The following is a 27,885-nucleotide window of genomic DNA, read 5'->3' as shown; positions in this document are numbered from 1 at the left end:
TAAGATTTACCTAAAGAACCTGCCAACTGTAAATCTGGATCCTCTCTTGACCAATGCCCCCGCTATCAACTTAAATCTAGTATCCAGATCTGTCAATCCTATATTAAATAATGTAATGAAAAATTCCTTAGAGTTGGCTACGGTTGCCAGGAGCTGGAAACAAGCACTTCTGCTTCCAATATTAAAAAAGCCAAAAGCTGACCCAAACACCATGTGATTTTAGACTAATTTCACTTTTGCAAGCTGTGTAAATGATGCGAGAGAAAATAATTAACAGCAAGCAACTAACCCATTTTTGGAATCCAACCATCTCATGCATGACTCTCGATCCAGATTTCGTCCGAATTTTAGTATTGAATCTGCTCTGTTAGAAGTCACAGAATTTATTAAAGACAATCTTGACTAGTACTTCTGGGCTATGGTGGCCCTACTCAACCTGTTACCTGCATTTCATGTGGTCTCTCATTCAGTTCAGGTCACGCCTTGGCTTGGTTGAAATCTTTCCTTGAAGATAGAACACTGGCATTTACTTTCTGACACTTACATCTATTGCAAAATCGCTTTGTTATGGAGTCCCACAGCAAACTATTGAGTCCTACCCTCTTTAATTTATATTTGGTGTCTTTGGCTAGCCTCATTGAATCTTGGAGCTTATGAGTGATCTCATATGCTGATGACACTCAACTCTGACTGTCTTTTCAGAAGAACAACAAGAATGCATTGACTTTGTTCAAGCAGTGTTTCAAAGAAGTGGTTGAGTAAATGGACAATAATTGTCTCAAATGAAATTAATGAAATTCGGAAAAAACAAAAAATATTGTTTGGGGGGGGGGAGGGAGAAAGTCCGCTCCAGATTCCAGCAGATGGTGGCCAGATGAGCTTGTTTCCTCCCCCAGTCTCACCTTATCAGTAAGAATTTTAGGTATCAAATTTGATATTGATCTTTCTTTGAACCTCAAAGTCAGGCCATTTTTTTTCTTTACATTGCTAAACTCAAGTCTTGCATTTAGTCCAAGAATACCATTTAGAGACCATTGTCCATACTATTGTAACTTCCAGACTTGATTATGGCAATATAATATAATAATAATTTAGCTTTATTTCGGCTGAAAGCCATAAAAGCAATACACAAACCAAATAAATGCATACTGTTCATAAAAAGCATATTTCAAATACATAAAACATGGTTAAAATCAAAGTCCATAATATCACTAAGTAGGTAGGGCCTCACAGGCAGTTTCTCTGATGAGTCCATCACTGTCTGGTATCATCCTCAGACTCCAATAAAGCACAATTCCAGCCAGCAGTCACGGTAAAAGGTTATGAACCACCCGAGTGCAAAACCCCCTAGATGTCTCGGACCAAGCACTTTGCAAATATCTGATTACAGCAAACACAACCTTTTCACTGGAGTCACTTGTCAATATGCAAAGTGATTCCCTGTGAGTCCTTACACCAAAAAGCCTGCATAGGGGGATGATCCACTTCCTCCTAGGTGTTAAATAACTTGGGCAGAAGAATACAAAGTGGGCGAGGGTCTCGAATTGCATCGGACAGTAATATTGAAAGTTAGACACATAGCTGGCTTTGTTCCAACCCATAGTAAAAGAGTTCAGTGGCAAGATCCCCCATCTAAAATTAATAAAAAGGCTTTTAGACTGGGCCAGTTGTATATTATCCATGTAGTGCTCAATCGCTGGTGAGCATTTGTGATTTAAAAATCGGTACGTTCTGCTGCCTGATATCTGGCTAAGCCATGCCTCAATCAAAACCGCCTCCCAATAACATCGCTTTATACGCAAGATCACATCTCTTGTTATAGTCTGGGGAGATCGCCATACCTCCTCCATTTTGATCCAGTATCCAGTATTAATACCACACTGTAAAGTATTAATGACTCAGATAAGGAACCAGAGGACCAGAGGTGCACCCATTATATGAGTGGTCTCAAGGCAATTACTTTGTGCATCTGGTTAAGTGCCAAATCGAATATAAGGGGAATAAGTGGTGGGCTAGCTGGTAAATAAAGCAAGAACGTAAGAAAGTATTTTCTACCAAGGTCAAATTCTGAGAGTTACAATACCCCCAAAGTTCGGCACCATAAGTTGCAGCTGTCGCTGCAGCAGCTTTATATACCATAATAGCTGGCAAAATTTGCCCTCCCATAGAATTTTTCATTTTCCTTCTGATCGCCACTGACCACTGCTGAAGGGAAACAGCACTCTTCTTGATTTACGTTGACCATGAGAGATTATCAGATAATCTTATCACCAGATAATCAAGCTGGCTAACCTGTTCAATAGGTACACCCCCAATACTAATGTTCCGTCTAAATTTCTTATGTGGATTTAAGGCCATAAACTTAATTTGATCTGAATTAATCTCAAGCCCCCTCATCTCGCAAAACATTGTAAATGCATCTAGTTCATTCTGGAGTCCCATTGTAGTTCTTGATATCAATAAAGTATTGTCTGCAAACATGAGGATTGGAACAGGTACTCACGTTAGCTTGGAAGCATGACTGCACCAAGTTAGTTGATCTACTGCACCATTAATATAGAGGCTAAACAGGATGGGGGGCAAAACACACACCTATCTAACCCCTCTAGCAATAGAAATTGAGGATGTAAGATCGCCTTCCTGGGTCCACCTGACCCTTGCATAGGTTCCCTCGTGAAGATATTTCATCAGCCTTAAAAGTTTGCAGTCTAGGTAGTTAGTGGGAGCACCTAAAGTTAATGTTTTGCATTTTATGTTCTCGCACATGGCAAACAGGTCTACTTCTAGGAATCCCAACTCTAGAAGTACTGTTGAAGCACTTGGGTGTTGACTGCCCATTTGTATCTTTGTTTACACATCCTGCTGAGCAGGTACATAAAATAATTGTCCACTCTAGAGAGGTGTCCCACTAGACAGAGGACATGATAAAGAATGGCCCATTGCCAAATTGTCTGCATTAGCTTGGACAACTGTGGTAAGAGCATGGCCGCAGGTTTCTGAATGGCATACATTGTAGTAATGTTATCAGTGGGAATGAGCACTGATTTTCTGCTAATGAGGTTGCCAAATTCTTGCAGCACCAACTGAATTATCAGCAACGGTAATGTGAACTGATGGTTGCTCCCCACTCCTTGAGCGAAGTGTCACTGTTGATGGTAAATTGTAGCAGAGGCTCAAGGTTCAACAGGTCCAGTAATAAGTTCTTGTTCCGCCACTGCAGTTGGTGCTAGGCTCCATCAATAATGGATCTTCCCACTGCTCAGTAACCTATGACCATTTTCTTGCAAGTACATCTTGAAGAGGGAGCACATGCAATTGGATTTTTGGGAGTAGCAAAACGCAAAATACTATCACCACCAAAAGTATCATTCTTATCCTCACTGTCAGAGAACACAATGGGCCTGATTCTGACCTTGGCGGTCTTTTCGCAAGACCGCCGAGTTACCGCTGCGGCAAAGACCGCCGACCGCGGCGGTATGCCGCTGCGCGTATTCCGACCGCTGGGAGCGTTCCGCCGGAATACCGCCAGCAGCCACACTGGCGGTCGGCGGGAAAGTGGAGACTGGTCAACCTCCACCGCCACGCCAGCAGAACACCGCCCCCAGAATTACGACCCACATTTCTGTGTGGCGGTCTTCTGTTGGCGGTCTTCTGTTGGCGGTCACGTCCCTATGGCTCCCGTCGCCTCCCGGAGGACCAACGCACAAGGTAAGTTGATCGTCCGGGGGGGAGGGGGTGGGGGGGGGTGTTGTGTGATGTGTGCGTGCATGGGGGTGTGTAGAGGGGGTGTGTGAGTGCGTGCATGCGGGCGGGGGGTGCTGCTGTGCCTTTGGGCAATGTGTGTAGTTCGGCGGGTGCGCATGTCGGCATGTATGTGTGCGGGTATGTGCCCCCGTTGTGTATGTGTGTGTGTAGGGGGTGTGCATACGTGCATGTTGGGGGTGCGTGCATGTCGGGGTGCGTGTATGTGCATGTCGGGGTGGGGGGGGGGGCAGGGGGTTTGTACCACCTCTGGGGGGTGGCAGGGGGGTGGAGGGTGTGGGGGGAGGACTCGTGGGGGGCAGTGGGGGGTGGGGGAGACCCCTATCAGTGCCAGGGAAGGAATTCCCTGGCCCCGATAGTGCCTACCGCCATGGTTCGCATGGCGGTTCCCGACCGCCAAAAACCGCGGCGGTAAGCAGGGTCATGATACGGTTGGCGGTCTTGGGTCGACCGCCGGGCCGGAGTGTGCGAACTCCAGCCCGTCGGTCATGACCGCCGTGGCGGTCGGAGTGGGGAAGTAGCGGTCGATCGCGGCGGTGACCGCCGCGATCAGAATGCCATTTTTTGGACCGCCGGTCTGTTCGCGGTCCAACCGCCGCCTCTCCGCCGACCGCCAAGGTAAGAATCAGGCCCAATATCTGTTAAGGAGAATGCAGCCTTTGAAATGTTATCACCCTTTTGTTGCTGTGGCAGGTTTTTCCTGTGACTGTTACTGAGATGGTTCCCAAAAACAAATGCCTATGTTGGGGACAAATGTAAGAGTTTTTTGGCATATACCTCTTGGTAGGGAGAAAGGAGACTGCTTCCAGTTGCCCAGGTATGGAAAGAGATGAATGGTTACACTGAAGATTCTGTGTTACCCCTGTCAGACTTCTGATAAATACCTGAGGGGCTGTTGTGACTAAGGGATAGGACTGTGACTTAATAATGAACTCGACTTACCACAAACCTGAGGTGCTGATGGGAAGCTCAGTGAAGATAGAGAGGCAGGCATAATTGAGGCAGAGGATTTTGAGTAGTGTCCAATGCAAAACAATGCAAAGATGTGTTGGCTAGTTGTGATCTTGCAGTGCTCCGATTGTATCGACTGAGTGGTTGTAGATTAACTGTAATATCCCATCATTCTTATGTATTAGAAAGTATAGAAAATAGTTACAATATTCTCACTGATGCAGAGGGAAAGGGTCTGTTTTTTCTTTAACTAATATTTGCACTTGAGAGTTCTAGATGGTCTTGGCTGATTCTATGGCAGCATGGTGAAATATTCCATGGTGTGGAATTCCATACAGTAGCATTGGGTGATGATGGAAAGCACCCAGCGATACAAGGTTATAGCCTTCTAGGCCTGGTACAAAGGGCTTTGGAAACAGGTTGCAGATTTTGCTGTATCTCATGTTTGTTCTCAAGGAAAGCCCAACTTTGGAGACCAGTTCTGTAATGCCTCCATGGCTTTTGCCTTATCCTTTTTTATTTTTTCCAACATGGTTTCGACTTGGGTCCTAAAGATGTGTTTACCATCAAATGGAAACAACTAAAGTGCTGTCAACAACAGCAACAGAAACTTACCAGCCAGCTGAAGAGCTTGGTGACCAGAATCAATCTCAATTTCCTACATTGCACTTGCACCACAAAACACCTGAAGGAGCTGCACTGGCTCCTCATTTATAAATGAGTACAATTCAAACTCATCACAACACACTTTTAAGGCACTACATAACACTGGCTCAGCATACCTCAACAATCGGTCTGCTTTCATAAACCTTCCAGAAACTCCACTTGTCGAAACTCCTGCTTGCACAAATCCCACGCATATGGAAAATCAGGTGCGGCAGTCGAGCCTTCTCTTAAATTGCTCCCAAAGTGTGTAACGACCTGCTGCTACACACAAGAGCCTCCTCCTCACTTCTTAAATTCTGCAAGAAGCTAAAGATCTAGCTCTATGAGGTGTCCCACTGTGCCCTAGGTGTGCCTAGATTCACAAAGCTCAGCACCAGGATACAATCCCTGGGGATAGTGCACTCTACAAATCTGGATTGCGTAACAAATTCTTCAGAATATAACCTGGACACTATAAACTAAACTGGGCAGTAAAATAAGGTTGCAGGTAATAATTTGTCTGGATGCAGTATTAGCAGCATCTAAGGTAACCCTAATATGTGTGTTTGATATTGTCTTTTCTGTATGTGTCATAAGGCTGCTTAGCCATCTACTGCACCTCCTTCCACTGTTATCAGTCATATCTTCTACCGTTAGGGGAGGCTGACTGAGTTTGCAATACATCATTGCTCAGCTGGCTCAGCACAGCTCAGACTTCAGTTGCATTGATTTTCCCGCTCTCCTTCTCAGGAGAAGTCTGTCTCGTCTCCTATGCCCTGCATGTTAGATTATATGAATTGTATAGCACAATCATTACCGAAGAGGGTATCCAGGAGCTTGGGCAGGTGTGTAGATTTGTTGTAACTAAGGTGATTATACGAAGAGCCAAGTCATCTGCTTCTTGCAAAACTCATGAATTGAGGAGGATGCTCTGATCTATAGAGTGGGGGTTGTTTCATGGCTTGGGTGAGAGGTAGGAGAATAAGTGGCCTCCAGTGTTGATTTTGCAGATGCAGGAAATGTGTGCACAAGAGGCTGTGGTAAAGAATAGGTGTCTGGTGGGTTGGGGAAAGGTGTTCAGGTATTCTGTTCCTAAGGTGCAATGTGATGTCTGTTCGGTGTGGGAGGTCGAGTATGAGTGTTGAAGCGGTGTTCTGGTTATTCATTTACACTGCTACTTAACTCCTTTTTGGAGCCAGGATCCTTCCCACTTGAATGAAAGAAAGCTGGCATCCTCCCTTTGCTGGAAAAGCCCACCATGGATCCTAAAGAGTGCAGAACTATCGCCCCATCTCTCGTCTTACCCTGTCCTTCCCTTCATATGCCAAAAATATATGAACGTCACCTTGTCGAAGGAGATAGAAGGGAACCAAGTGTTCTATACAGCACAATTTGGCTACCAACCAAGTGAGGAATATACTGGATAGCGGTGGGAAGGCAGCCACTATTTTAATAGATCTGTTGGCAGCTTTTGATACTATCGATCATGAGACTCTTATAGCACGGCTAGCAGAAACTGTAATAGGTCGGCTCTACCTTTTGAGCTGCTTCTCTCTTTTCTGTCACAGAGAGAACAATTTACAGCTATGGGAAAATTAGGTCAAAATCATTTACCCTTCCCTGCAGAGTCCCGCAGGGCTCATCTCTGAGCCCTACTCTTTTTAATATTTAGGTGGCTCCTTTGACTAAACTAATTTGTTTCTTTGGCTTTTCCCCCATGCCATATGCCAATGATAAACAGCGTTTTGTTTCTATTGCTAATGACACGGAGACAGCTTTAAGTTTACGGTGTCAGAAATGTTCGGGGGCTAATTTGCAATTGATGAGTTTAAACAACTTGATAATTAATTTAACAAAAATAGGAGTACTTTTGTTTGGGAAGAATTCGCCCTCATGGAATCAGGCTTGATAGCCTCAATCTTTGGCCCTCCTTCCGACTCCAGTATCTACCATAAAAAAATCTGGATATCATGTTTGATGCCAGTTTGTCCCTTAATGCACAAATAAACAAACTAGCGTCTTTCTGCTTCTATTTACCTCATAAGATCAGGAAGATCATGGTTTATATTGCATCTGAGCTCAAGTAAACAGTGGTCATGGCTTTTATTTTGTTTACACTGGACTATTGCAATGTCCTTTATTTGGGGGTCCATGAGTACTCTGAATAAATTGCAAAGCCTTCAGAATGCAGCAGCAAGACTTTTAAAAAAAGATACTCAAATTATAGTCTGTGTTTGTTTCCAAAACATTAAAAGAGCTACATTGGCTGCCTCTGAGGAGAAGGGTCAAGTTCAAGCCCCTTTGTCTCATTCATAAAACTCCATATGGAGCTGATCATGAATTTTATAAGGAAAATCTCATTTGATAATCCCCCAGCAGATGTTTAAGATCTTCCAATGCCATGTTGATCAAGGTGTGTAAATTTAGGAAACCTAAGTCAACATGGCATTCCCCTCAGAGTGCCATGCCCACCTCACACTGCCTGTCGCATAGGTAAGTCACCCCTCTAGGAGGCCTTACAGCCCTAAAGCAGGGTGCACTATACCACAGGTGAGAGCATATGTGCATGAGCACTATGCCCCTACAGTGTCTAAGCAAAACCTTAGACACTGTAAGTGCAGGGTAGCCATAAAGAGTATATGGTCTGGGAGTGTGTCAAACACGAACTCCACAGTACCATTATGGCTACACTGAAATCTGGGAAGTTTGGTATCAAACTTCTCAGCACAATAAATGCACACTGATTCCATTGTGGAATTTATTGTAAAATGCTCCCAGAGAACATTTTAGAGATACCCCCTGAATACCAGTCCGACTCCTAGTGCTAGGCTGACCAGTTTCAGCCAGCCTGCCACAACCAGACGAGTTTCTGGCCACAAGGGGAGAGTGCCTTTGCCACTCTGTGCCTGGGAACAGAGTCTGTATTGGGTGGAGGTGCTTCTCACCTCCCCCTCCAGGAACTGTAACACCTGGCGGTGAGCTAGTGGAAATGCCCACCTCTCTGGCCACTGCCCCCACTTTTGGCGGCAAGGCAGGAGAGGATAATGAGAAAAACAAGGAGGAGTCACCCACCAGTCAGGACAGCCCCTAAGGTGACCTGAGCTGAGGTGACCCCCTGCCTTTAGAAATCCTCCATCTTGAGATTGGATGATTCCCCCAAAAGGATTAGGGATGTACCCCCCTCCCCTCAGGGAGGAGGCACAAAGAGGGTGGAGCCACCCTTGAGGACAGTAGCCATTGGCTACTGCCCTCCTGACCTAAACACACCCCTAAAATCAGTATTTAGGGGCAACCCAGAACCCATGAAATCAGATTCCTGCAACCTACACAAAGAAGAAGGACTGCTGACCTGAAAGCCCTACAGAGACGACGGAGACACCAACTGACTTGGCCCCAGCCCTACCGGTCTGTCTCCAGACTCAAAGAACCTGCACAGCGATGCATCAGACAGGGACCAGCGACCTCTGAGGACTAAGAGGACTGCCCTGAAACTGAACGACCAAGAAACTCCAGAGAACAGCGGCACTGTTCACCAACAACATCTTTGCAACAAAGAAGCAACTTTTAGAGAACTCACTCTTCCCGCCGGATGCGTGAGACTTCACACGCTGCACCCGACGCCCCCGGCTTGAGCGTCAGAGAACCAACACTGCAGAGAGGACTCCCAGGTGACTGTGACCTCGTGAGTAACCCGAGTCAACCCCCCTGCACCCCACAGCGACGCCTGCAGAGACAATCCAGAGGCTCCCCCTGACCGCGACTGCCTGGTAACAAAGAGCCCAACGCCTGGACCAAGCACTGCATCCGCAGCCCCCAGGACCGAAAGGAACCAACCTCCAGTGCAGGAGTGACCAGCAGGTGGCCCTCCTCCTAGCCCAGTCAGTGGCTGACCCGAGAAGCCCCTCTTTGCCCTGCCTGCATCGCCTAAGTGACCCCCAGGTCCCTCCATTGCTTTCTATAGCAAACCCGACGCCAACTTTGCACACTGCACCCGGCTGCCCCTGTGCCGCTGAGGGTGTGTTTTCTGTGCCTGTTTGTGTCCCCCCCACCAGTGCTCTACAAAACCCCCTGGTCTGCTCCACGAGGACATAGGTACTTACCTGCCTGCAGACCGGAACCAGAGCACCCCTGTTCTCCATAGGCGCCTATGTGTTTTGGGCCCTCTTTTGACCTCTGCACCTGACCGTCCCTGTGTTGCTGGTGCAGTGACTTTGTGGTTGCCTTGAATCCCCAACGGTGGGCTGCCTATGCCCAGGAAACTAAACTTGTAAGTGCTTTACTTACCTCAGAAACTTAAACATACTTACCTTACCCAGGAACTGTTGATTTTTTCAGTGTCCACTTTTCAAATAGCTTATTGCCATTTTAACCTATACTGTGTGTACTGGTGCTTTCATTCAAAGTTCCTTACTTACCTGTGTGGAGTACCTTGCATTTTATGTATTTACTTCAAATCTTGAATCTTGTGGTTCTAAAATAAATTAAGAAAATATATTTTTCTATATAAAAACTATTGTCCTGGAGTTAAGTCTTTGAGTGTGTGTTCCTCATTTATTGGCTGTGTGTGTACAACAAATGCTTAACACTACCCTCTGATAAGCCTACTGCTCGACCACACTACCTCAAAAATAGAGCATTAGAATTATCTAATTTGTCACTATCAACCTTTAAGGGGAACCCTTGGACTCTGTGCACACTATCTCTCACTTTGAGATAGTATATACAGAGCCAACTTTCTACAGTCAGCCAATGAGGGAAGGCAGCAGTCCCAACTTTGTCACAGAGTGGGATGGGGGTCAGTGAGACTTCTGACCCCACCCAACTCTGTGACAAGGTGTCACTGGTTGACACTCGCCCTGGGCGCTTCAGGGCTTAAACCTGAAGCGCCCAGGTCGAAGTCAATGGGTGATGCTTCCCCTCGTCACTGAGGAGAAGGGCCTTGAGGCGCCTTTGCTGGGCTGAGGAGGTCACGCCCATAGGAGATGTGACCTCCTCAGCCCAGCAAAGTTCAGTTCAGGCAGCCAGGAGTCTGCGTAAAATGCACATGTCTTGCTCCTGGCTGCCTGAGCTGAACATGAAGAGTGTGTCTGGCTGATCTATGCTCAGCCTGACAGGCACTCTTCATGATGGGCAAAATGTGGGAGGGTGTGGCCCTTCCGCCCTAAAGGACAGCCATGGCTGCTTTGCACTTATTCTCCACCCTAGGTTTGAACACTGACACGTTCACTGGGTCCTCGAAGTAATTTAACCATGCTGTTTAGCATTGGCAAACACTGTCTGGCCCACTTGATCTTCGAGAACTTCTTGATGAGGAAGTCCTCATCTTGTGGTGGCAGCTACTGTTAATACATATCTTTGGTGCAGTGTCCAAAGTACAGGAGTGCACCAGCAAAAAAATTAACTAATTCCTAAGTGGCACCCCGCCTTTGAAGACAGCCCCCAAAATAGGCATTTCCTCCTGCAAAAAGGGAAATCAGTCCATCTGCTCATCGTTTTTTTTTTTTTTTTTTTGAACAACGAAAGTCTTGTCAGGATTGATTTGTGTTCCTATAAAGTGAAATGTATATAGCAAACTAACTTGCCATGCATTTTGTTACTTCTTGAGGTATTAATCCATCACAGATTTTTTAAAGCGTTTTGCATTCAATCAAAAATACTTAGAATTACCTTATTCAGTGGAGAAGGTACGCTGGATCTAAAGGAAAAGATAAAAATAGCATTTTCATTACTTCTAAAATCATAAGACATGGTCAAAATTCACATGTACATTACAGATCACAAAAACTTTATATAATATCATTTGCTGGTCATTTTTTGAAAATGAAAAATGTTTCACTTCAACAATTAAACTTTCTTAATCATTTGTACAATGGAATATGAATTGTCTTGTGAAAATATATTAACAAATGCATAAAAAATCTAAATTACATCAAGACATTTAAGAAAATGTGCAATTAAACGTTTACATATTAAAAGTGCATTGTGTTTGTAAGAAATGTGTACACAGTAAAATTGTCAAAAAGTGAAAAAGGAACTTGCAAGTTAGTGAGAGCTGCCTTCTAAAAAATGCACAGCAGGTGACTGGCACGCAAGATGCAAACCAAGGAAAATGGTGTTACACATTTGATAACTCAATTGGCGCTGGCCCCTGATAGAGATGGTCTGTTATGATTGAAAGAGAAATACTGGCGGTGAGAAATACCTTTGTGGGGTGCTTAGGATGGTCGCAGTTTTAAAGGTTATCTTTTTTATGATTGTGGCTTATAATAACAATAGAAAAAACAAGATCTCAGTCATTTAAGAATTTGGTGGTGGGACAAGAGGATTCTCAAGAAAAAGGCAGTGGCTGGTTTGCGGTTGTGAAAAATAAAAAAGTGTCAAAAGTAAATAGAATTTAATTGAGATTCGAGACAAAGGCTAGACGGGTGAAAGGAGACAGAACACGCTGGTTTTCCATCTAGACAAGCAATGTTTGAATGTTCAGCGGCTTAAAATGAAATTGAGGGTGTTTATTAACAAAATTAGAGGAAACAAAACCACTTACAGACCTGTCCCTTTGGGTGCTTACCCACTTCGGTTTATGAATGTTACCTTGCTGGTTGGACTCCTAGGTTCCTCAACAAATACTAATGTTCCTCATAACCTTTAGAGTAAACATCAAAAACAACCCTGTACCCACCATTGCTACCACCATTTCACAAACCCCCGCTAGAAAGAAAGAGTTTACTCTTTCCCTTAGTTCTGTAACCGAACAGCCATGGAAGATAAAAGGTATAAAAAGGCTGACAGCTGCTGGGTAAAGTGGGAGTGCGCATGGGAAGGTTATTAAAGCAATGCACAGAAAACGTCATTCCAAGGTACTTAGGTGTCCATCTCTTCAAGGTATATTAATCACTGGCATTACTCCCACAGCAGCTTCAGTGTTGAGGCTGGAGTTTACAGATGGCTTACATGAACAGATGTTATAGGTCTGCCAATCCATATTTTGTCATTAGCATTGGATTCAACATCCATACAGTAGTAACACATGAGCATGAGACAGCCATGGAGATTTTGAGCACTGAAATCTTTCTAATACAGACAGAAGTGTGTGAATATAATATAAAGGGAGCAGATTCATTTCCACAACATGCTCTTACGTTCGCTTTTATTGTATCACTACATAACATGTTAATACATTTACTATTATAGTTATTGAAGAAACTATCTAGATATAAACTTTTTACTAAGAGGCTGAACAAATCAATTTTGGCAAAGATTCCTTTGCGCTAAAGTCCTTGATAAATTAAACTGGTACTAACTCCAACTCAAGCTATGAGTTGTAGGAAATAGAGATGGAGACTGGACATCGAATTTTAGCCAAAAAAAACACTTTAAAAAAACGCTAGGACCAACAGTAAAGAAAACATGTTGCAAATGAGGTAGGCCTCATTTGACATGAACAAGTGGCACAATGGAATGTTTGACTATTATATTTTCTATTATAAATGATAAAGTAAATTTAACTAGCATTTTTCCTTTAGTCACCACCATAGATATTAATATAAATGACCAAAGCAGTACTCACTCTTTAAGGTGCTCATATATTTAAGCAAGGACGTAAGTAAAGGTGTCACATGCGAGATGGCTCAGTGAGTTGTACATTTACTGTTGTCATCAGGTACTACCGAGTTAGCAAGCCCATGAATCACAGCAGCACTAAACCAGGATTTCATCTTTCTGATAAAGAAACTAAACATCATTTCATTGGAAACCAACACCTCTCCATAGTGCTTCATGAGGGCAAAAATTGTAATCTCTGCTTGGTTAAAGAAATCGCAGCACTTAATTTCTCATCATGTGGGATCATTATCCTACTCTAGGAGTATACAATTTTAATATTTTTTTCAGTTTTATATCGTGCAAATGTGGTCAGGACATTATCAAGCTCTATAAGACACCAGGTCATGTCACTTTCTGTTTTTCAAAAAACGGGGGTATTAAGTAATTTGGCTACAATCACGACATGGTGAGAAGGCCTGCATTTACAAATGGTTGCACACTTCCAAAATCAGTGGTGCTGGAACAATTTCAGAGTTCAGGTGCTGTCTGCCATCAATGTTATATCACTGAAGTCAAGGGGATTGGGAACAATCCAAGCTTCGCACAAAGAATAAGCATAGCAAATGAACCACCCCTATTTAGCAGTAGGCTGGCAAGGATGTAGTATCTATCAGGTGGTGCATTTTGGAGTACACTGTTGCAAACATATTACTAGAGCATGGTCAAGTAGCACATTGTAATTTGCAGACAACACATTTTCCACTGAAATGCCGGCTAAACTGGCAAAGACAAAATTTTGACTGATGAAACTATACAGCACTCAAATGATAGCGTGTAAAACGAGTTTCAGCAAATATTTATCATTTGCACTTCACCAAAGTAAAGATGCTTTATACATGTAGATCCTGTTAAAATCACTGTTTCAATCACACTTCAGAATTCAAAATGTGCCTCAGAAATATTTGTACACTTCAATTATGGGTATTTAAGCGCTGTTGTGTGTTAGAAAAAATAAGATCCTACTGAGTTTCCTTTCCCAATCCCTTTCCACAGTATGATTGTCTCATAGTTCACATTACAAAATCCCCCACTTTGTAATCCGTTAAAGTAAAGTATACACTAATAATGTGCCTTTCAAAAGAATAAGTAGCAGTTTATAAGAAGACAGCCTAGATAGACATTTGACCCCCGTCTTTGAAAGCAGTGCAAATACATTACAATATAAAGATAGTTTAAAGGGATCTTTATTCCTCATTCACACTCTGAACTCCAGTATGGTTATGTTGGGGGTGCTGCAGCACACCCCGACTCCTACTTCGGGCACCTATGTCTACGATCATCAGTTCTTGCCACTAGACCACAATCTTCCGATAACCCATGGCTTGCCTATTTTTGTCACATGTTGTGTGGTTTGGGGCGCCAACTTGGGGGTGGGGGAAGGGCTGAAAGATAGTGTTTGTGATACCCTTCTCTTCATGTCTACTAGCAAGAGGGAAAACTTCACAATTATCCTGCAAGGTAAACTTCCCTTTACAGAACACTCAAAGAATATGGTATTGTATTGATGAATAAAGTTTACACTAGTAACATGCTGACAAGGGAGACTTATTGGCACTATGTACAACCATACTTTTGAAGAACATTTTTGCAAGGAATCCTTGGGTATGTCATGATGGAGCCTCCATGGAAACTGCCATGCATTTTCATCTTTTTTTTTTTCCCAAAGACTTGTTTGCTCAATCACCATAATGTAATATGGCAAGGGCACAGTGGCAAACTTGTTCCCTCATTTACATGCCATCATGCCCCCACACGTGAGAGAAAGCAACCTTTGAAACCCTTAGGTGCAAAACCTGTTACTGCACATCCACATTACAAAAGGGGCTGCACAATCATCTACAGTCCCTTCTACAATACTCAGAGCGCATACGTAATATGGTCTAAGATACATATTTTATAAAGTATACAGTGGTTGAGGGAGGAGAAGCCCTATTTCACAATGTTCCCCCATGATTCTCCTACTCCAGCACAGTCCATCAATGAAGGAGGAGCATAGCACAATAAACAATTGTAGATCATACATAACTAGACCTTCATGTCTATGATCTCTGTCTACTGATTTAAATAAAATATCTCGTTGAAAATAAAATCCTGATAGTTCTGAAGTGCACCTGTTCCTCTTTCAGCCCAGGTCTTCCAGATCTGTTGGGAGTGGGTGTATCACTCCTTTGTAATAGGTCAGGCCACTACCTATTTAAGTGTGAGCAACTCCACCCTTCCTCCCAGGAAGACCCATCAGTATGCAGATGCAGTTGAGTGTGCTGTGTTTATGGCTGTCTGGATAGAATGCACAAAGGGAGCTGTCACCCAGCACAGACCAGACGTGGACTGGAGACAGGATCTAAGACACAGAGCAGTAAGAGCAGAGAAATGCCTACTTTCTAAAACTGACATTTCTAAAATAGTACTGGTAAATTTGACTTTGCAAGTAAAAAGGACTTATCACTACCATTGCAAAGATATGAAACATGACATAGCTACTCCTTTCTGATCAGGAATTACAGGAATTACAGCTTAAAAGTATATTAAGGAATTCCCAAAGCTAGCAAAGGAGCAGGCTTCACAATAGTGAAAAAACATACTGGGAGTTTTTCCACTACCAGGACATGTAAATCTTAGAAGTACATGTTGTGCCTTTTAAATAAACTGCACCCTGCCCTGTGGGCCTAGCTTAGGGGTGACTTATATGTAATAAAATGGGAGTTTACGGCTTGGCAAAGAGATTTAAATCCCAGATCAAGGTGGCAGTAAAACTGCACACACAGGCTTTGCAATGGCAGGCCTGAAACATGGTTAAGGGACTACTCATGTGGGTGGCACAATCAGTGCTGCAGGCCCACTAGTAGCATTTAATTTACAGGCCCTGGGCACATATAGCGCACTTTACTAGGGATTTATAGGTAAATTTAGCACGGAAATTGAGTAGGGGCCAATGTTACCATGTTTAGGGTAAAGAGCACAAGCACTTTGTGCACTTTACCACTGCTGACCAATGCTAGAGTCCTAACACCAGCAAAAAAAAGAGGTCAGAAAAATGACCTTTATATTCTTCAATATAAATTAGAGAAAGGAAAAGGGGTAGAGGGTCCATGTCCAAGGTCAGAATCCCGAACATAATTAGGCGGGGTCATTTCAACTACGAAACCCAGGGAGTCAGAGATTGTCTTACCCACCACTGACCAGAATCTTTTTAACTTGGGGCAGGCGGCAAACATGTGGACATCATCTGCCTCTAAGCTATAGCACAGTTTACACTCTGATGTTGAGCCGCTTCTCTTTATCTTTGTCAACCTCCCAGGGGTCTAAAACACTCTGTGAAGGGTAAAAAGGTGGTTCCTTCTTAATGCTGCTGATTTGACCATTGAGTATAATGTAGCAAAGGATACTTGCCATAACTGTTTCAGCTCCTCCCCCGGCAGAAGTCCACTCCATTTCCTATAGAATGGTTGCGACACATTCTCTACTCTTGATAGAAGATGTTGATACCATCGAGAGACTTTCTCCCTCTTCTAAGAAAGTGGGGAAATTTGCTGCTTTCGATTTTTGGACGTGTTAATCTGATCAAGATGTCTATGCTCCCGAAGATTACTTTCTTATTTGATAACATTTTGATAAAGAAGTTATCCTAAAACTGCATGCGAAGATTACCTCATTTATTTGGCCCAGCAAAGGTATTCTCCTTTCCTGGAAACATTTGAGGAGGAAGGTGGGTGTTGGGGGTTTGGCCCTTCTTGATCTACAGTTGTATTGTTGGTCTTATCAATTAAAGAATAATAGGATGCTCTTGTTGACTCCAGATGGCTCAATAACGGGGTCTATGTCTATTTTTCAGGTGAATGGGTGGCTTAAAGGTCAGGGGCATCTTGGCCCTGGTTTTGCAGTTTTAATAATTCCTATTCATCAAAACTGCATATGCCCTTCATCTGGAGGTGAGCCAGTAAACTTTTTAAGACCTTTCCTAAGACTAGGGATACTGCCCAAGTTTTTATTGATTTTGATGCACAGTTGTGTCTTAGCATTTTCCTGCATTTATTGCTGCGTCCACATTGTATTATCTTTGTACTGTGCCTTTGAAATATTTGTAATAAGCCTTAATGATTTTTCTTACATTTCTGAAATCCAATTCAAACTCCCCTATTGAGTCAGCTCAAACTGAATATTAAGATGCTGTTTGAATCTGGTCTCTAGGGACACACTGAATCACGGACTTTGAGGTTAACACGGTCACAGAATCACCCGATGTTTCTATGCACCACTGTAATGCAGAATTTCTACGGTCCTGCGCACCCACAGTTGCGAACTCTGATTTCGCAGATTGCAGGCTTTGCAACTGTAAAGGGCCCTGTTCATCAGACACGTCTATTTCACGTAACGGTAAAAAGGGCTAATGTGGAATGAGCAGATTAAAAAAAATTAGCCCTCATGAAAACATAATTCCTCAAAATTACAAATGGAAATGTTTTGTGACGTTTATTTCTACAAAGGAAACCCGTTATTACTTTAATCATGTGCTAAACTATATTGAAGTGCATCATTACAATCATTACCAAGAAAAGCTTCCATACAAATTAACCATCTTTAATGAAACAAAGTTCAGACGTAAGAAGAACGCACACCTAGTTTGACACTCCCGACCTCCAATCATTTTCTTGGCATTCTTGTCTGAATGTTTCTGAATTCGGACAACCGAGCACTCTCTAAGATCAAGACCGTCATAAGGACAAATTCCAAACCAGACGGTTTTCTTACCATGAAACGTATTCCTTACATGCTCGTTTTATGTTTATTACCTACTGGGTGGCTAAAAGATTGTTAATGACTAGATCAGTTAATTTTCAATTGACAATCTCAACTAATTGCTCTATTTTTGATATTTTATTCATTTACGGACCCCGGGGTCCGTCTACTAACTTTGGCACTGCTTTAGCCGAATGTATCTCATCTCTTGTAATCATTCCAGAGAGTTTGTCTTCAGAGATTGCACCTTATCAATTGATGCTAGTGAAAAGTTTGACACTATCACACCAATAGGCTACCTTGGGTCCAAGCTAGCTGGCCCCTCATCCTGCACATAATGAAGGCTGTATGGGTGTTGACAACCCCCTGGCTCTGGATAGAAAACCTACAGGTCTTATTCTTTATTCCTGGCACCTGCCCCATAAACATGGGTGCAATAAACGTTAACGTCCTCGAGCTAAAATTAGTTCAAGTAAGTTTTATTCTGCTTTCCAAAACCTCCACCCGAGATATCTAGATTAGATCAATCAATCAATCAATCAAGGATTTATAGAGCGCACTAATCACCTGTTAGGGTCTCAGGGCGCTGGGGGGGGAGAGGGGGGTACTGGTCGTAGAGCCATGTCTAGATATTACCACTACATGCTTCAATATCTAGACTACATTTGCTCTTGATGTGATTGCTCTCTGAAAGCTTAAGCATTCTTGCAGAAAGAGTCCAACAGCACCTTGGCACTTAGTACTCCGAGGACATAGTCAACACCAAGACTTTGCAAGGCGCAAAATCAACAATGGAGATTAAATTTCAATTTATCATTAAAAAAATGCTTGATGGTAGAGCTGCCTAGTACAATTCTGCCTTCACTTCTGCAAAAAAATCTTCCTATAGACATCTTTAATATCACAAAAGATATTTTTTCATCCCCACTTACCCCTCTCTCTGCCTCCCTTTCTATCACCTTTTGTGAATCAATCTGTTCTTACTTTGAGGAGAAAACACTGTATATCAATATTTTAATGAGGAGGAATCTGTGCTGGAGATGGTTAGGGAGGACACTTCCAAAACTCCAGAAACGTCTGCAACGTATTCAAAACGCCTCCGCCATCCACATCCTCGACATACCCCGCAACAGCCACATCTCCGCCCACCTGAGACACCTACATTGGCTCCCCGTCAGCAAAAGGATCACCTTCCGACTTCTCACCCACGCACACAAAGCCCTCCACAACAAGGGACCAGAATACCTCAACCGATGCCTCAGCTTCTACGCCTCCACCCGTCTTCTCCGCTCCACCAGCCTTGCTCTCGCCGCCACCCCTCGCATCCGCCGCTCCACAGCGGGTGGGAGGTCCTTTTCCTACCTGGCGGCCAAGACTTGGAACACCCTCCCCACCAGCCTCAGGACTACCCAGGACCACTCCGTATTCCGGAGACTCCTCAAGACCTGGCTCTTCGAGCAGCAGTAACCCCTTCCCCCTAGCGCCTTGAGACCCGCACGGGTGAGTAGCGCGCTTTATAAATGTTAATGATTTGATTTGATTTGATTCCATGTCCGGTTTTCAATCTGCTCTTTCAGTTTCTTCCAATAGTGCTTGAAACATCTTTGGTACATGCCCATGCAATATACCCGGGGTGTCTTAATGACACCCTTATTCTCACACTGGAAACAATAGCACCACAGCTTACCTCCTTATGCAATGCCTCTGGTAATTATGCTGCAGTGCCTCTTATTTGGAAAGAAGCTTTCGTAGGCCCTCTATTGAAAACGCATGTGGCCGTTGCTTTATTTTTAAGTAACAACCAACACATCTCTTTTGTCCACTTTGTCAAAAAACAGGGGAAAAAAAAGTTAACCTCTAACTTCCTTAACATTTTGGACGCCATTCAGGCTGGATATCACCCCTTCTACAACACTGAGATGGCTTTACTAGTTGTCACGCATGACATTTGGATGACTTCAGGTAGGTGAGAGAGCCACACTACAGCTTTAGGGCCCTAGCAATACTTCAAATATTGTTTCCCACAACGCACTTTGCCAGCGATTACACTCTATAGGCATTCAAGATGAGGTATTTGGTAGCCATTCTTTCTGGAAGATCATTTGCAATCAGTCTTTCTGACTCAATTTCACTCTCGCCCTAAGCTTCTGGTGGTGAGTTAACACAGGGCTCCTTTCTGAGCATGACCCCTTTTAATATTTACCCACACCTCTGGCTGACCTGATAAGTGGTTTTGGTTTCTCTCTTATGCAGCAACTGTCACACGTTGTCAACCGTAGCTTACTGGGTGGCAAAGCACTCACTCAAGTTGAATGGAGACAGAACCAAGATGTTAATGTTCGGAGGGGCCTCTCTTATATGCACCCCCCCCATCCCCATAACGCCGATGGTAGACTTCTGAATGGGGCAGCACTTTCTCCCAAAGACTTTGGGAAGTTTAAGTCATTCTGAATTTCTCTCTGACCTTTGTGAAGTAAACTAAAGATATTACTATTTCTTGCTTTTATAACCCAAGTATGCTCCGCAAAACAGTATTATCATTAGTGCTGTTTAGCAATGGTCAAAGATCTTTTCCTATCGCATATTTAACACAGCAACTCTTTGTATACCGGCCTTCTGAAAAGACTCATACAATATCTCCAACTGATCTGAAACTTGGCAAGCAGGCTCTCATGCATCCTTCCTTCACATTGACCCTCAACGCAGATCATTAAACTGGCTATTTGTGGAACAGTGCAATAATTTTAAGGCCACGTTTTCATAAAAAAATAAAATAAAAATAACATTCAACACATTCCTGAGCATTGATACACTTTGTTCATTCCTCTTTGTTGTTAGTCCCCTTTGGGATGGGAACATTTATTGTGTGCAGTCACGTTCCCCTGCCCTGAATGCCCAATTCATCTGGTGCGTGAAGTTCTTTGCCTGTCCCTCGACATGACTGAGATCCTGGTGGGAGCAAAATGTTTACTCTCATTTGACTGACAGAAGGATACTGTCCCTATCATGGGTTTAGCATGTAAAGTTGTGGTGGCAGCATACCGTGTTTTGTGCATCAGATCTATTTATCTGTGTCACTGTAAAGGTCTGATGCTAACCTAGGTCCTAATGCTATCAACCCAGGTCTTGGTTCTGTGTATATATGTGGGTGGGTGTCAATAGTCAAACCTTCATTGTGTACTAAAGTAATGGAGGCCTATAGTTTCCATACTGAAAAACACTAGCCTATATGTATGCACAAGACTGAGGTGAGGTTTTATTCGCCAAGACAGTGGAAGTGAATTGCTAACAATCTTGAAGCTGAAAGGAGGAGATCTACATCTTGAAAAGGGGAAAGCGAACACACAGCTACATTTGGAAATGTGATTAGGTCCCTTTGCTGCAAGGTGCTATTGGCTAGTCTTTATAAGTACTGCCATTTGGTAGATGTAAGGGGAAGGGTGGGACTGGAGTCCCTGTTCACAGAGGGAAGGATCCTTTACAGGTGGCCTGCCTTTTCTCTCTTTTCCCTATCACTGTTCAGAGTGGCTGCCGATAGCCAGGTGCAAAAGCTCACACATTTTTGTGCCTCTGCTGTAAGTGCTCCAACGGGAAGACAACCCGGCTCTGCACCACAAAGGCTGTGTCTGGAAGTCAGCCTGGAAAGGACACAAGAATGAAGAACCAACCCCAAAGAGAATCCACATTCCCCGTATAGTGTATCTGTGTTAACGTGGGACCTGATGAACAACTTGTCCTTCCAGTTCCAAGTTCTCTTAAACCAGGACGGGGTGCTCTGCAGAGTACACAGAGAACTGCCATATAACAAGAGATGGTGTCTGCCTGACAGCCAGCTTCTAGAGGTAAAGGGACAAGATCTGTTTCCCTGCTGTGAGGTGCCTGGATGCTGACCTGTCAGTGAAGGAGAGTGTCAATCCTGCAGGAGGTCTTGACCAAGAGGATTAGCAGCAGTGGACCCTAGAGCTGAGGGTCCATCTGTCCAGAGGGACGTGAGGGAAAGTGATTGGCATGCTCTTGGAGTGACCTTTCACTAGGGGGCTGCCAAAGTGTGCCCTAGCAGACTCCGCCGCTGTGATAGTGTAAGCCTGTATGGTGGCACTGCTCTGAAGTGTGCCCAAGCAGACACTGCTGCTGTGACCAATAACTTGTGTTCCAAGCAGACCATGCTGCTGCAAGTTGGGAAGTGTGGCTGAAGCACACTGCACAAACTAATCAAAGTTATGCAGACTAAGTCGATGTCCATTTATTAGTGGTGTCAGAGCTGCATCTTCACCTTGTGAAGTACTTTTGTCAGCTCCATGATCCCTGACCCCACTCGACTTAACCTGCATCTGGAAAAGGGCCTTCGAATGATTAGAGAGCATCAGCAATATCAGAGCCTGCCAGGACCCAGGGAGCAGCCTCCACAGCTGCTTCCGTAAACAAGACCTGAGTGCCAATGCACCTACAGTCGGAGCATCTTCCTCCAGGAGTAGAGGGGTGTTAGAAATGGGGTCTTTGGTTGACAGTCAGGTTACCCCCTGTTCAAGCAAGGACCCTCATTCTAGTCAGGGTAAACAAGAATCACCCTCAGCTAACCCCTGCTTACCCCCTTGGCAGAGCAGTAGGCTTAACTTCAGAGTGCTAGGTGTAAAGTATTTGTACCAACACACACAGTAACTTAATGAAAACACTAAAAAATGGCACAACACCAAAAATGCGACATACACAAGTCAAGTTACGAATTATTAAATATTGTGGTGCGGCGACTTCCACGGAGTCGCGGACTTCAGCGGGGCTGCAGCGGCGTCGGGCCTGTGAAGAGTGTCGCGTTCCAGTGAAGGTCACAGCGTCGGGTGCAGGCGGCGTCACCAAATTCAGCAGCGGCGTCGGTCCGAGGTCATCCGAAGTCGATTTCCTTGGATTTCCACCAGCTTTCCTTTCAAGGGCCCAGGGACTGGATAAGGCACCACTTGTCAGAGCAGGAGTCTCTCCAGAGACTCCAGGTGCTGGCAGAGAGAAGTCTTTGCTGTCCCTGAGACTTCAAACAACAGGAGGCAAGCTCTAAATCAAGCCATTGGAGATTTCTTCACAAGATGGAAGGCACACAAAGTCCAGTCTTTGCCCTCTTACTCTGGCAGAAGCAGCAACTGCAGGATAGCTCCACAAAGCACAGTCACAAGCAGGGCAGCACTTCTCCTCAGCTCTTCAGCTCTTCTCCAGGCAGAGGTTCCTCTTGTTTCCAGAAGTGTTCTAAAGTCTGTGGTTTTGGGTGCCCTTCGTATACCCAGTTTCTCCTTTGAAGTAGGCCTACTTCAAAGTAAAGTCTCTTTTGAATGTGAAATCCTGTCTTGCCCAGGCCAGGCCCCAGACACTCACCAGGAGGCTGGAGACTGCATTGTGTGAGGGCAGGCACAGCCCTTTCAGGTGCGAGTGACCACTCCTCCCCTCCCTCCTAGCACAGATGGCTCATCAGGATATGCAGGATACACCCCAGCTCCCTTTGTGTCACTGTCTAGTGTGAGGTGCAACCAGCCCAACTGTCAAACTGACCGAGACAGGGAATCCACAAACAGGCAGAGTCACAGAAATGGCATAAGCAAGAAAATGCTCACTTTCTAAAAGTGGCATTTTCAAGCGCACTATCTTAAAATCAACTTTACTAAAAGATGTATTTTTAAATTGTGAGCTCATAGACCCCAAACTCCCAAGGTCCATCCGCTCCCAAAGGGAATCTACACTTTAATCAGATTTAAAGGTAGCCCCCGTGTTAACCTATGAGAGGGACAGGCCTTGCAACAGTGAAAAACAAATTTAGCAATATTTCACTGTCAGGACATATAAAACACATTACTAAATGTTCTACCTTAACCATACACTGCACCCTGCCCTTGAGGCTACCTAGGGCCTACTTTAGGGGTGTCTGACATGTAAGAAAAGGGAAGGTTTAGGCCTGGCAAGTGGGTATACTTGCCAAGTCTAATTTACAGGTAAAACTGCATACACAGACACTGCAATGGCAGGTCTGAGTCATGATTACAGAGCTACTTATGTGGGTGGCACAACCAGTGCTGCAGGCCCACTAGTAGCATTTGATTTACATGCCCTGGCACCTCTAGTGCACTTTACTAGGGACTTACTAGTCAATCAAATATGTCAATCATGGATAAACCGAGCACTTGCACTTTAGCACTGGTTAGCAGTGGTAAAGTGCCCAGAGTAACAAAAACAGCAAAATCAGAGTCCAGCACACATGAACAACCTGGGGAACAGAGACAAAAAGTTAAGGGTGACCACGCCAAGGATGAAAAGTCTAACAAGGGGAGAGACCTGATGTGGGCTATGGGCCGACCACAACCAGTGGAAGAAAAGGACTTGCATTGGTAAACGTTACCTACTGCAATGACGACTGTAAAACTGACCACACAAACTCTGAATGTGGGGGTAGTGTTGCACTTGTGCCTGAATCCTGCTGTATACTAGTTACGGTAAGGTGGGATTCACTTTTTTTTTTTTTTTTAATAAAACCTTTATTTTTCATTTTCAAGAGACAACAACTAGCAGTAGAGGCAGTGGCATACATATTTCCTCACATAGCACATTGAGGCCCTCTAACAATGCATCATCTTTCGGGCATGTAATCAATTGACTCCATACGTCAGAAAAAAAAAACCCACATTATACTTGTATCCAGGACATTCCAGTTACGCCGAGGGCGCAGTCCTATTCCCTCCTTGGGGTGTCTCACCCCCTGGTCATGCAGACTAATTATCACTCTGAGGATTCTGCGCTTGCACATGGTCTCGAAAAGAAGTCACACACTGCTCTCCATGCCACATCATCCCCCAACCTTTCATCCAGTCTGTTTTTCTTCATATGGACCTCCTCGGCTATCGCCCATTCACCCACCTCCCTGCACCAATTTGTGATCATGGGCGCTCGCTGCCCCATCCAAGTAACAAGCACTCTGGGTCTTGCAAATGGAGATTCCAGATCTAACTCTCAGACAGCTCGGGCCCTGATCAGCGTTCGACGGGTCTTTCTCTCTCATCACTTTATACAGTTGTGCGATCAAATGTCGACCCCTGCCATGCATCAGTAGGACGTCTAGTGTTCGCAAAGTCTGTGGTGTAGCGGGCTATGTGGGCCCGATTTGTTTGGCCACCTCCACCAGCCCTGCGCAATGGAGAAAATGTCCCAGGTCTAGCCTAAATGTGTTGCAGGCTTGCTGGAACGTAATAAAGTATTCACCTGGGTATAGGTCTCCCAACTGTATACATCCCTCCAGGCCTTGAATGACACATTGGTCATCATCTGACGTACCAGAGCCAGTAGCCAAGGCATAGTTCTTGATGAAAAGGAGCTCTCTGCAAAACCACTTCCACGTACCGCTGCCAGATACTTGCAGTATGGCGAATTACATATGGAATCCTTCCCTCCACTCCAGCTCCCTCAATGTCACTGGGAGGTGTTCCGCTGTCACCAAACCTGTGACCAATCCCTTTTCTCAACTGCCATCCTCTATGAGCCACCGCACTGATGCTGCTGGTGCGCTGCATAACAGTAAAGGTCCAGTCTTGGCACCTCTAATCTACCCGTCTGCATAATGGCAGGTCGGTGTGGTCAGAGCCACTGTACTACGACGTCCCTCCCATAACAATGACGTGAGTACCGAAGTTAGTTGCTTAAAAACCCTCTGTGGTATGGGGCAAAACGACTTCTGTAATGTATACATGGACCTGGGTAGTAGAACCATTTTGGATATCGCCAACCTGCCTATTAGCAAGAGTGGCAGAGTGTTCCAAAATGCGACTGATTTACTCATGGAGTCAACCACTGCCTTTATTGCGAGACGATTGCTGTGCCTCGGTGTGTACCACCTGCAGCCCCAGATATCTGAAGTTGGTCATCACCAGCGCAAGCCCAGCTCCAGGAGACGATCCAGTGCTGTGGTAGCCGATGCCGCTAGCGGGAAGACGAGTGACTTATGTCTGTTAAGACAGAGACCTGATACATCCCCAAATTCCTCTAGGAGTCGCAACAGCCTTGGCAGCGCACTACGTGGGGATGAAATGTTGAACAGCGCATCATCAGCGTAGAGTGAGATGATATGATGAACGTCAACCAACTTTATATCTCTGTTACCCATGTCATGACACACCCAGATAGCCAAGGGCTCGATGGCCAGCGTGAACAGGAGGGGTGACAGTGGACAATCCTGCTGGGTGCCCGTGCCCACCTCCCACACCACTGACTGACTCTGTCCAACACGCACCCTCAGTGTGGGTTCTGTGGGTAGTAGGCACACCTAACCTCGGTACCAACACCTCAAGTAAATAGCCCCAGTTCACTGTGTCGAAGGCCTTCTCCAGGTCTATGAAGACCAGAGCCAGCTCCTCTCCGGGGCCCTTCCACCTCGTGCAGGACAAGCACAAGGCGTCTTAAATCCATGCCCATGACCAGGGATGAATGCACATTGGTCCTCGTGTACCAGCTGAGAGGTATATGGTGCCAACCGACTGGCGAGCAATTTGCATAGGCCTTTTATGTCCACATTTGTCATAGTGAGCGGTCTATAAGCAGAAAAGTCAGCTTCGTCACCGCCAGGCTTGTGGAATATGTGTATTTCACTCTCACGCATTGTCGGCAGCAGCACCCCCTTCTCGAGTGCCTCCATGAACACCTCCAGGAGTCCCTTCATGAGCATCGCCAAGAATGTCTGGTAAAATTTGAGCGTAAAGCCATCCCCTCCCAGCCCCTTGTTTCACGCTAGTATTTTGAGAGCTGTATGCAGTTCTTCCAAATCCAATAGGCCATCTAGCGATTCGGTTGCTGCGATGCCTGCCGCCGAAGCGTTAGCCCCTCCAGTAATGGGAGATACCGTGATGGGACTATGACAGGGTCTGTCGTGTATACACGTCGAAGGTGCTGTCGGAAGGCGTCCAGCATCCCTGCTCTGGTGGTAAACCAGACACTACCCTCCCATATTAAGTGCATCATTTGTGGTGTTGGCTGTTCCCGTTGCATATCCATGTCAATAGTCTACTTGATTTGGCCCCCACCTCTGTGTAGTGTCTGTACTGTTGTAGTGTATATATGTTGAGGGGGTCCCATATGTCAGCTATACAAAGTCTCACTGCTAGCTCCCTATGCTTTGTATCTGGGTAGCAACTGGTCCCCGGTCTGCAGCTCAACCAATGCCTCCTCCTCACTGCACTCCATACTGCCACATATTAAGCTCATGCAATGGCCCCTTAACACTGCTGTCAGGGCCTCTCACTCCTTTGCCCTGCTTGACATTGTACCCCAATTGATGGTCATGTAGTCAGTCAGTGCCCCGGAAAGAACCTCCCTACCAGCTACATCTTCCAGTACGTCTACAGACATCCTCTAAGCTGCACTGTCCCGCTCACTGCCTCCCCACCACAGGACACAGCTAACAGATGTGTGATCTGAAAAGAATTGCGCCGTATGTGTCAACTCCATGTCCTCCAGACGCGGAAACCCACCACTAGTATCCTGTCCAACGTGCTATATCTATTGTGTGGCCGAGTAACGTGTGTATCTGCTTTTCCGGATGTCTTATTCACCAAATGCCCATCAATCCCACGTTCCACATTACTTCCCGAAGCATGTTGGTCATTAGGGGTTTGGTGGCCACCCTAGGAGGTGCTCTGTTCAGGTCAGTGTCCAATATTCAATTAAAATGACCAAGCCACATGGTTGGCACATCTATTGCGAATCAGCAGGTCCTGCATGGAGTGAAAAAAAAGTTAGATCATCATTATTTGGCGTGCATGAGTTCACCCCACATCAGTACATATCTGCCACCCACATAGTTCTCCAAATAGGTAAGGGTGAAGGGAACAACCGGCGCCACCCAGATCAACGTGCCCCTAGCATACGTCAAACGTGAGGCGTGATATATGTGTCCCTGCCAATTCTTAGCTAGCCGTGCCGCTCCTGCATCATCTAGGTGCGTTTCCTGCAAGCAGGCTATGGAGATTTTGTGCCTCTTTAAGAATGTGAGTACCCTTTACCTCTTAGTTTATGTCCCTAACTGTCAGACGTTCCAAATCAAGAGTTTATATTCAGCCCCCATCTTTTGGCATATCCATTATGGTTTTTCCGCCAAGTCACTGCAATGTCATGTTACTCACTTCCCTCTGCCCACTATGAAAGTCTATCAAACAACACAATACAAACTTC

The 27,885-nt window shown here is 44.9% G+C and overlaps 1 protein-coding gene across 1 annotated transcript in view; it reads right to left on the bottom strand.

Moving 5' to 3' along the window:
* Window positions 1-27,885, bottom strand: part of LOC138273927 (clathrin coat assembly protein AP180-like) — a 105,783-nt gene that overhangs the window by 37,432 nt on the left and 40,466 nt on the right. The window contains exon 2 of the mRNA XM_069218913.1: window positions 11,026-11,053. Coding sequence (XP_069075014.1) covers window positions 11,026-11,053 — 28 coding nt within the window. The remainder of the gene's footprint in view (window positions 1-11,025; window positions 11,054-27,885) is intronic.

The sequence above is a fragment of the Pleurodeles waltl genome, unplaced genomic scaffold, assembly GCF_031143425.1.
Source record: "Pleurodeles waltl isolate 20211129_DDA unplaced genomic scaffold, aPleWal1.hap1.20221129 scaffold_121, whole genome shotgun sequence".
Classification (NCBI taxonomy): domain Eukaryota; kingdom Metazoa; phylum Chordata; class Amphibia; order Caudata; family Salamandridae; genus Pleurodeles; species Pleurodeles waltl.
The sequence above is the reverse complement of the archived record's forward strand: the minus strand, read 5'-3'. Positions and strand labels throughout refer to the sequence as shown.